An 11,570-nucleotide genomic window follows, 5' to 3' on the forward strand; every position below is an offset into this window, starting at 1 on the left:
CTACATGACAAAAATAAGTTTAAATGTGAGGTGGAAAATGTCCGGTGAATGAAGTAGGGTTAGGTTACAAGAAGGAGGATTACGAACATCTGTTTCACGAAGTATTAAAAATTAGTATATATTTATTTTTTCGAATAACGCATTTTACTATGTTGCAAAATTTCTAAATATTATCAAAATGCTTATTTAATTGCTTGCATCCTTGTGTCAGTCTATGTCACTGAAATAATTAGATTTTCAAAAGATACAAATAAAATGATACTCCCTCCGTTTCACAAAGAATGACCTCATTTCCTTTTTAGTCAGTTTCAAAAAAAATGATCTCTTTCCTTTTTTGGTAACATTTTACTTTTAGCTTTCCACGTGGCATGTTTAAGACCACAAGATTAAGGGCAATTTTGTACATTTGATATAACTTTAATTTAGGACCACAAGATTCAAAAATCTTCTTTAATTTCTTAAACTCCGTGCCAAATCAAACCAGACCATTCTTTTTGAAACGGAGGGAGTACTTATTACTAGTAAGTTATTTTCTTTAGGAAGAAGGTAATAAGATTTTATCTGTGACATTTTCAAACATAAAACAAATTGATAAGAAATGCAGGAGGGACTATGTGTAATGCCAGTACAAATTTTATGATTTCAAGTGTTAATAATTGAATATTAAACTTGATATAGGGAAAAAGCTTAAATATATTTTCGAACTTTGAGAAAATGATTATTTACCTCATTAAAAAAGTTTGATCTATTTATGTATTTTTGTTGAGAAAAGGTTTATCCATGTCATTAATTGTAAACTCAAAATAATTTCGATTTTGGAAAATCATTTTTTTACACGTAGTCAATCATGATTTGATCACGTTATTAATTAAATCATTTTTTAAATATAAAAAAAGCTCAAATATATGGTCGAACTTTGAGAAACCATTTAACTTATTTATGCGATTTCAATTAACAAATAATGACATGAATGCGTCTTTTCTTAAACGAAAATAACATAATAAGCTTAACTAATGACATACTCAAAGTCCAATGATGTATTTAAATCTTTTTCTTATATACTATAAACTTCTTAATATAAATGCATAATTTGAGCAAAAGTTACTCAATTCAATCATCCATCTTTTCTTTTTTTTAGTTACATTGTCGATCGCAATCACCGCTAAAAAATGGACCTTTGCTTGATAATGGAGAGATAGAAAACCATAAAATAATGACACCTTTTGAATACTGATGTGCTGTCTGTTTCCTTCTCTCTCTCTTTCACACAGTAGAGTGAAATATATACTCTCTCTTCCACACACTCATGCCCTTTTTGTCTTTCCCTTTGTTGTTAAGTCTTCCTTTCTTCTGCTTCACCTAACCTCCAAAATCAACAATGGCAGCAATTGCATCTACAGACTATTCCCAGCAACCCCATTTTGTTGTTCCTCAAAGAGCTTCAACAGTGAAGCAGCAGCAGCATTTGGGTAAGTCTCGCTCTGACATTTTCTTGAAATCTGTACTAGTCATGATTGTTCTTGTTGTTGTTCCACTCTTTCCTTCCCAAGCTCCTGACTTTATAACTCAAAGTATAGTAACTCAGTTCTGGGAGCTGTTTCATCTTTTGTTCATTGGCATTGTTGTGTGTTATGGTTTGTTTTGTAAAAGAAGTAGTAACAAGACTTATGCTGAAACACATTCAAGATTTGATGGTTCAGATGCATATGGTCCTGGGATGTCTAATGTAGTTTCAATCTTTGATGATGGGCTTGAAAATTATTGTGGGTCCGATGAGAAAAGAGTGATCCCAAATTGGGATTCTCAATTCTTGAATCATGAAGGTAGGGAACAGGAAAGGTTTGAACTTGTTGGGGGTGAAAGAAGTAGATCTTTTTCAGATGAAAATGGGGTTGAAATTTTATGTGGGTCTGATGACAAAAGAGTGATCCCAAATTGGGATTCTCAGTTTTTGCATTATGAGTACAGGGGTCAAGAAAGGTCCAATCTTGATGAAGTTGAGAAAAGTAGAACCTTTACGGAGATAGGCGGGGTTGAAAATACGGAGGTGTTTAATGAGAGGGAAGTAGCTCAAGTTTGGAATTCACAGTACTTTCTTGGTGAATCCATGGTGGTTGTTGCCAATGGAAACTATGGGGTTGAAAAGGTATCCCACATTGACCATAAACCTTTAGGCTTGCCCGTTAGGAGCCTGAGATACAGAGTTAATACTGAAAACTCTGAATTTATTGTTGAAGATACTGTTAATTCAGGGGGTTCGTCTGGTTGTAATGGTTATGAAGTTAGTGAGGAGAAGATAAGAGGTATGGCTTCAGTCAATTTGAGGAGCAAGTTTGAGGAAGCTTCTGGACCTCGCCAAGTTTCATGGCGCTCGAGGTCTCAGAGGAGGGAGCTAGAAGAAGTGAATACAGTTAGACTGCCTTCACATTCTAGACCTCACTCAGTTGGACAATTGGAGTTTGGGTATCTTAAGTCTAGGTCATTCAGTAAACCGGTATCCTCTCGGACTAGTCCTACTTCTTGTTCACCAAGTATTACCTCACCTTCATCCTCTTATTCTTCAGAAAATGAAAGTGGAAAAATGCCACACTCCGAGCCACATTATGCATTTGAGAGTATGCCCATCTCAACTTCACAACAGACAGGAGCATCCGTTGGAGAATCAGCAGTTTTAACTTCAAATGTCAAACAATCTAGCAATGAGTCATGTTCAGAAATGAATGTGCTGCTGAGAGATGACTATGAGGAGGATGAAAAAAAGATGAAAATGTATCCTTCCAGCAGAGAAACATGTCATGTTCAAGGTCATCCACATTCTAAGTCCCACTCTGCTGGAGAAACAGAGTTTGAGCATCAAGAGCCATGGTCATTCTGGACTCGAGTACGCGCTCAAATTATTCCCAATTCTTCTTCGCCCAGAACAATCTCACCAATATCCTCTGCCTCTCCAGAGATGCCAAACTCCAGAAAGCAAGACCTTGAGACACACAAGAATGTCAAGCCTCCACCCATCCAAGTTAGTCATCCAACAGCGAGATCAATGGATGATGCAGCTGCATTTGTTGCTTCAAAGGCTCAACGATCTACTGTTGGTTCTTCCTCAGAGTTTGATACACTTCGCACATCTAAAGAAAAACTGAAGGATGTTGCACCTGTGAATGGTGAACCAACATATCATACCTCAAAGTCTCAAGCATTTAGCATTGGTTCTTCTTCAGAAATAACCATGCAGGAAAGTTCAAAAGATAAATTGAAGCATGTCAGCAAGGATCTTAAACAGGATTCTTCGTACACACGAAAACAAAGTGTCAACTCCTTGGTCTCGGACATGAAACAGCCATCACCTGTGAATAATTCATCAAGGGGAAAATCAGTCAGAACATTTAGATCCCGAAGAAGTTATATTGATAGATCAAAAAGAAAGGTTGATTGTCCAAAACAAGGTGGAGACGTAAATGAGGTACGTTATAATCAATTTGACACAACATCATCCTTGAAATGCATTAATCGAAAAGGGGATTCAAAACCACCAGTCAATTCCAGAGAAGGCATTCTTGACAACAGTGGGCCAATTCCAAGCTCAGCATTCTTTGAAAGTGAGCCTGAAGCAAAGCAACATTTTACGAATACAGACATTGTGGAGGCCAAGGAGAACTCGGAATCCAAAGGGAACTCAGAGACTGTGCTAACCAATTCTCCCACGAGTTCAGATGAAGAAGCTGACTTTGACCTTGCTGATGATATGGATCTAGGAAGTGAGGTTGATAGAAAAGCTGGTGAATTCATTGCCAAGTTCAGAGAACAGATTAGGCTTCAGAAAATTGAATCATTTCGACGGACCAGTGCTTAGTTACTAATACTCTATCCTGAGGTGTGTATAGTGATTCTAGTATGCTAAAGAAAGATGTCTTCCCTTGTTTAGTGGAAACTGTGAAAATTGATCATTTGTTTATATGTTTAGCTTCTGTTTGTGTAAACAAACACTTGGAATGTTATTAGAAAAAAAACCTGCTCAGGTGTCTAGGAGGGACGCGATTTCTTGCATCCTTTCTTTCTTGGAAGAGAAATCCACATTCTACTGGAAAACTATCTTTAGAGTTTTCCATCATTTTAACTTTCATTTACACAGAATTCATGTAACCTTGCAATTCATTATTCAAGATTATGTTTTGTTTATTTTCATCTAGATATATTCTTCAAGATGAATACATATCCACAATTGAGTCATCTGTTATTTTCATTATACAAATAACAGAAAGATGAATTACCCAAACATTATCATCAGATTGCTGTGACAAATATGTTCGTCTCCTATTGTGCTGCAACTGATTTTTTTCATTCATAATTGCATTAGTAGTATTATGGGACTGTCATGTTCCTTCTCTATCATCATCCAATTGTTCCTTCCCCATCTTTTCTTCATCTCCATCATGCTTTCCATACTTGTTGGTCAAATCCTCATAAACCAACAACATTGCATAGAACAACAATACAATAAAAGCTAAGGAGATGAGATGTGTGCATGTTAAGCCGTTTTGTCAAACAATATGGAATCACTAGAGGTTTTTGGCAAAGGTAATCCACTTCATTGATCACTATGCCACACCTTTAAATGCTGGATTTTCTTATCGACTATCATCCTCAAGATATTATGTTATCCAACGTTTTTTATGAATATTATCGAACATAAAATGTAAGAAAAGCTTTATAAGGAAATCCAGAAATGAAGCGTTTATACATAACTCAAAAGTCTAAAGCAATTAGTTTTTTTGGGAAACTTTAGTCCTTCTATTTTTGGAATTTGATTTAGCTTGTTCTGATGAATGAACTTGAATTTTGTAATAATCATAGACTATGCTGAAAGAAGCAATTTGATGAATGATGAAACTACATGTTTTGAAGTATTTTCTAGAATTGATTATTTCTTGTAAACAATGTACCAAGTCATTTTTTTTATTTTGATATTCTACTTAGAGGTAAGCAGTTGAGATGATTACACGATACAACAAGAACAAACCTAGTGTAATCCCACGAGTGAGATATGAGGAGGGCGGTGTACACCCAAACCTTACCCCAACAAATGATAATTTGAAAAAGCATTGCAATTAACCATTGAGGAAATACAATGCACAATCAAATGCATCTAGTTATTGATGACGGTATGAAAGAAAAAAACAATCTTTGAAGAGCCAGAAGTGCTGCTTAAATAATAAAACATGATCAAATTGTGTACGAATCAGAACAAGTGACTATTGTTCTGTTGTTGTATCTGAATGGAGAAAATTCAGAGTGGTATGACTTATAAGTAACAATGTCTGAGATTTCTTGAACGTTACATTTGGTTGTTATTCCTCGGCTACGATGGCACATTGCAGCCACAATCAATAGAACATGAACACACATCAAATACAGTAAGAAACCAAAGAGTTACAAAACTATGGATCAGTCGTTCCACTTGTGAAATGCAATAGGCTTCACTGTGAGAGCAGTGAGCCAAATGAAGCAAAAACCATGCGCGTCAACCAGGCTGGTTGAACCAGCATCATGTGATTATTTTAGACCTGTACCAATAGCATGGTGTAAGTTGTTGACGAGTAGGTCACAATGGAAAAAAATATGAAACTCAACCAAGAAAAATGGAGGAACATGTTACTACCAACTGAAGTTTTATCAAAAGCCATAAGGTGAGTTCACGTGCGAAATTATAGAAGATCCCCTTTAAGATCAAACAATTCCATCAAATTGAGTATGATTGTAGGTGTGATAGCATCTACTATACCAGGAATATCAATGAACCCGATTATTGCAATTGCTCAGGATAGCCTTTTTTAGCTTCTAGGGTCTATTTCTTAGTTCAAGATCTGTGCGGGCCACTAGAGCGGTACCAAATCGAGGCAAACCCTGAATACTAGATATGACCTCAAAATAACAGGGATCAAGGTCGGCTAGTGAGACGATGGGGGATAAGCTTCATCGTCGAGAGGGAAACAATCCGGATCACCAGCTAAGGCCCCTAAATGACCGCTCAGTGATAAAGGAGGTAGGGGTGCAGAGACACATGAACTTCTTTTCACTTTCAATAATGCATGGAAGAATGAATCATTAAAAAACTTGTGACTGCACCAACTACAAGAAAAGACCTCATGATAGTCAATATGGGGCCTCAGCACCCATCAATGCATGGTGTTCTTCGACTCATCGTTACTCTAGATGGTGAAGATGTTGTCGACTGCGAACCAATATTGGGTTGCGGTTTGTTGATACAAGAAGGAAGTTCTGTAAAAGCAACGGGAGGAATTCCTCAGATACCCGCGAGTGAGGCTTATTTGGGTCGTGTTGTAAATGTCCTGGCTAAACCTATTGATGGTAGAGGTGAAATTTCAGCTTCTGAATTTCAATTAATTGAATCTGCCTATGTGCAACCGAAAATCCATAGGTAATTTCATAAGCATCTGTCATAGCAAATGGAGAAAACATGCATAAGCTTATCACCACGATTTGATATTACGATTACTATTCCAAATGATGTGTAAATTGTTACTGGATACTCCTATCTCATGCTACTGGCTAGTATTTTAACAAGTTATAGGCTCCTTGGGAAAGGGGAGATAGCAGATAATTAAACATTTCTTTTGGAATACGAAGCACAAATCAAAGAGATTGATGTTAAGGGAAGATTTAACTAACCTTTCTAAGAAGCTGTCTGTCCATCAGAATCAGGAGGGAATACAGAAAGCTCGAACTTCTGGGATTTAGCAGTTTGCAGCTTGCTTTTTTTGGCTTGTATCTCTCGGGCAGATTTTGCTGCTGATTTGGTGGAATTTCGCAAATCCATCACTTGGAGGCTATGTATATCAGCCAGGCCAATGGGGATCTTCTCAAGTTTATCACATGATATGTGAAGATGTTTAAGTCTCGGGAAGTGATCACCCGAAGCATTCCAAGAAACTAAGTTTGCCCTTTCAATGCATAACACTTGTAGGAAAGGAAAACCTCCATCATTTAGTTCCCAGTGCTCTCCCTTAAATGCGTTGTCTTTCAGCTTCAAGACTTGAAGGTACTCCAACTGTTTCAATACGGACATATCATCCCACTCCAACCAGGTGTCTGATAAAGTCAGCTTCCTCAACTTAGTTGGAAATAGAGATGCTGGAGGAAGGCATAATTGTGTCTGATCAGTCTGACCAACATTTATCAGCTTCAAGTTCTCAAGAAATTGCAGCCTCTTAACATTGTTGAACAATATGGACTGACTTGGTTCCATTAGCATAGCTATTTTTCCACGAATGCCCAGTTTTTTCAAGTTCGGAGCCCTCGAGAGAACATACTCAGTGCAGCTTTCTGGTGCAATTGTGGAGAGGGTTTGCAGGCTTTGATTTACCAAGGTAGTCTTACTTGTTTTGGGGTTAGCAGGCGTAGGCAATTTAGCAGACGTGTTGGTGTGCAGATGCCTTAGCCGGGGCATGTTCAATATGTCTGCTTGAATATCAAGGTTGATCTGTTGTGTGTTGACAATGAGGGTTTGTACGTTCCAAAGTTCCCCAACATGTTTCGGAAGGACTTTAAGCAATTCAAATGAGAAAGCAATATACCTCAGATGATACAATTGAAAGAACTCCTTGCAAAGGCGATTGATTTTGATGGATTCAGTATCAAACACTCTTAGCAATGGAAAGGCTTTTGATATGTTTGCACTGACAGTTGGGGGAGTGTCAATTTTTTCTGGAGAAAAACATAGGAATGACCTAACATGCTCACCAGAGGGCTTCTTAGAAATGAATTCCACAACAGAGGAATGAATGCACAAGCGACGGTGAGTGGATACTTCACGAACAGATTGCTCACCACCGAATTTTACTTCATGGAAAAGCTTTTCCTCTGTCGTGGCCTCTTGCCAGCAAAACTCATACAACATGTCATGAACACGACAAGTTTTGATTTGTCCATCAAGCGTCCTTTGCATTACCATCACTAAATTTCTATTCACGAGTTCATTCAAGTAATTCTCTGCTTTACACTCAAGGGATAAGTTCCCTCTGTACTGGATGAACCCTTCCGCGATCCATAAGTGGATCAATTTCCTGGCAGGGATTAAATAGCCTCTGGGGAATGTACCAAAATATAAAAAGCAAGCTTTCCAGTCATAAGGCAAAACATCATAACTCATCCGCACCAATTTATTTGGCTGATATCTATTTATGAAATGTTCGCCCACACTCTGATCCACTTGCTCCCATTCCTGTATTGTCTTGCGTTTCCCAATTAGAGCTCCTGCAATCACCACAATAGCAAGGGGTAGTCCTTTACACTTCCTGGCTATGCTTTTTCCGTTTGTTTCCAATTCGGAGGGACATTTAGCTTTGTGTAAAGCTCTTTTCTCCAGTAAAATCCAACTTTCTTCATCAGTCAGAAATTTTAAATCATGTGGACTCCTATTGCAATATCTTGCGACATTGTGATCTTGAGTAGTCAACAATACTCTATTGCCCTTGTCATTTTTTGGGAAAGCAATCTTGATACGATCCCAAGCATCTGTCGACCAGACATCATCTAAGACAATCAAGTATTTTCCTCCTTCTTCCAAAATCTCTCTTACTTTAAGAGCTAAATCCATTTCAGACATATCACGGCAATGCTTGGTGTTTCCGGTGAACTTACTGATGATGTTAAGATATAATTCTCTTGTCTTGTATGATTGGGAAACATAAAGCCAAAGTCGAGTAAAGAACTCGTACTCAATCTTCGGATGCTTGAAGATCTTAGTGGCTAGTGTAGTTTTGCCAAGACCAGTCATTCCAACAACTGGGATAACCTCTAAATCACCTGATCCTTCAAGAAGACGGTCGATTACCGTCTGCGCCTCATCGTCAAAGCCCACCACATCATCTTCCTCAACCACAGGAGGCTTTTAAAATAGCAAAGATAAAGATTAAACATATGAAAGTTAAGTAACATTGGCAAGAAAAAGAACATACAACCAAAAAATATAGTAGTATTATATTTATGCACTTTGCCGGCAGCAGAAAAGTTGGATTTTCCAAAGACAGATCAGAACACTTAACATTACAAACACTAAAGGCATAACTATTATAATAATGTCCAATCGTGTAAAGCCATACATCCTCATTTGGTTGCATTAGGTGGGAATCGGAATGGTTCAGAACTTCGGTCTATCAAGTGCATTTGTTCGTATTAAGATTTAAGCACTAGTTTTTGATTTGAATAGGTCTTAATCATTTGCATCTTGAACAAAGTCTTAATATCATTGAGATATATTTTTGTGTGCATAATTTTCACAATCACTCTATTGATATGATCACTAGCTACCACCAATAACCAATTCTGTCATCGCAGCCATCAATCATCATTACCATCGTCAAACACCACCACTGATGCCAACTACAACTTTCATTCGCTAGTACACTTATCATCTTAACTATTATAATTATATTAACTATCATCACCGCATCCACCGCCACTATCATCATTGCGGTCAATCTCTACTATCAATCACCCATCATGCATCACAACTAGCACCGCCACAAATTACCACTAACATATTGCTGAGCATCACACATTCTTTTGCCATCACCAAATATTAATATCAATCAACTTCACCATTACCACTACCACTCCCACCATCACACCAGTTACTACAACACCAACCACCTCCACCATCATAACTATCACCATCACCATTAGTCTATTGATACTCACTAATACCAATCATTACCACCTTCATCACTACAAATCATCTCCATTATCACTAGCAAACATGAATGGTGCATTTTTTTTAATTAAATAATAATTTGATTTTATTTAAATATATTTCTTTATCTTTATAAATAAATAAATTATGCATGTGTTTAAATCTAGAAATAACATCTTAATTATTTAAAGGTTCATTCAAATCCAAACAAAATACTCATTTTGTGGATATGTTGGCTAAAATTCGTTCTCATATAAAATTGATATTTCACTATCTTTCTATGAACTTTTCTTTTACTTTGTTAGGTATCTTCCTGTCTCAAAGTACTTGCAGAGCATGTCTGAATTGTCTATCTTTAAGCACTACATCGTCATCTACGCTCGCTCACCTTCATTCGAACTAAGATTTCAACTTTATGTATTCTACATTTTAAAAAGGGAACTTCAAAAGGCGAACACGTAGTAACTAATTTAATATGCACATATATTTAATGATATATTTAATATGAATATACAGTTTAAACAAAAGCTATTGAGTTCGGTTGAATTCACCACTAAGGATACTACTCCACTCATTGCCTCAAGGTTTTGGGTTAAATGCTCAAAATTTTTTATACCGAACAGGTAAGTTCTCTCATACTTACTAAGTTTTAATTTCTTTAAGTATCTAATCAAAAAAATCTTTATTAATTTAGCTATATATAACATATCAAACAAAAACGATAAGGTATCTCATGATCAATTTGGTTTCAACTTTTAGATGATCTGAATTAGTTGGATCAAATTAATAAATAAACCCACACAAATATGGGTCGTGTTGACCGGATCCTTATATTTTGATGAGCGAATTTAAGGACTCGAAGCAATACCTGTCTCTCTTCTCCACCTCTGTTGATTGAATCATCATGATCTTGAAGTAGTGCCTGAAGGCCATGTGCCATATTTTGCCGAATTTCTTTTATTTTATCTCTGATACCTTTAATCTCCACAGCGACGTCCCTCACTCTTTTATAATGTACAGGTTTGTTGAAAACCCCTTTGTCCTTATGAATCTTAGCTTCAATTACAAATTTATCAATAACATCTTCAGCATGATTCACCACTTTTCTGATACTCTTCACTAATAATTTCAGATCTGGGTTTTCGCTGCGGACCATTGCAGCTTGCTTGAGAAAGGCATTGAATTCACTCAAATCATCAAGCAGATTCTTGATTTCATTTTTAACTCCTCCGATTAATTCCACATTGTCCAGCACCAATTGCATCAAGTTCTCTAACAGAAATTCCACCCCCACATCAACCATATTGTTTTCCTTTCTCTCTTTTTTTTCGATTGATTTTTTGGAGAAGAAAACAAACTATGCGCAAAATGTATGGGTGTAGACAGTTTGTTTGCAAATAAAATTAAGACTTTGCATTTTGGAAAGTTGACTTCCATAAATTACTATTGACTTAGGGCCCGTTTGGCCATGCGATATGATATCATGATATGAAATCATGAGATGAAATTGAAGGTTTGTTTGGATATGCGAAATGAAATTTTTGTGTTGTATATTTTCTCATAAACATAAAAATCCTATAAGTTGCAAAACTATTAAAATAGCCCCAATTATTTATTCAATCTTATCAAATAAACAAAAAATTATAACATCGCATAATAAATTATTACAAAGTTATTTGTTCTCCACTTAAGTAATTGTTTCATCTAACTTTAATTTAATAAAAAAAATTGAACATAAATTGTAGTGTACTAGTCTTTAATATAATCTTCCCACATAGTACGGACAATTTTCTCACGTTGAACTTGCGTAGTCCTTTGTATGGAGATAAAAATCCTTTTGTGTTTCGGAAACCAACATCAA

The 11,570-nt window shown here is 36.5% G+C and overlaps 2 protein-coding genes across 2 annotated transcripts; one reads left to right on the plus strand and one right to left on the minus strand.

Moving 5' to 3' along the window:
* The first annotated feature begins 1,378 nt into the window (after positions 1 to 1,378).
* On the plus strand, positions 1,379 to 3,958 carry LOC125820496 (uncharacterized). The gene has a single exon (XM_049499940.1). The coding sequence runs from the start codon at positions 1,379 to 1,381 to the stop codon at positions 3,848 to 3,850; it is 2,472 nt and encodes an 823-aa protein (XP_049355897.1). The 3' UTR covers positions 3,851 to 3,958.
* Positions 3,959 to 5,539: 1,581 nt separating this feature from the next.
* LOC125820477 (putative late blight resistance protein homolog R1B-14) lies at positions 5,540 to 11,019 on the minus strand. The gene is made up of 3 exons (XM_049499919.1): positions 10,578 to 11,019; positions 6,688 to 8,905; positions 5,540 to 5,561 (listed from the first exon to the last, which is right to left on the minus strand). Exons 1-2 carry the CDS (start codon positions 11,010 to 11,012, stop codon positions 6,692 to 6,694), a joined length of 2,649 nt encoding a protein of 882 aa, XP_049355876.1. The 5' UTR covers positions 11,013 to 11,019; the 3' UTR covers positions 5,540 to 5,561; positions 6,688 to 6,691.
* Positions 11,020 to 11,570: the final 551 nt, after the last annotated feature.

The sequence above is a fragment of the Solanum verrucosum genome, unplaced genomic scaffold (assembly GCF_900185275.1).
Source record: "Solanum verrucosum unplaced genomic scaffold, falcon-dt-bn FXZP01000020.1, whole genome shotgun sequence".
In the NCBI taxonomy this organism is placed as follows: Eukaryota; Viridiplantae; Streptophyta; class Magnoliopsida; order Solanales; family Solanaceae; genus Solanum; species Solanum verrucosum.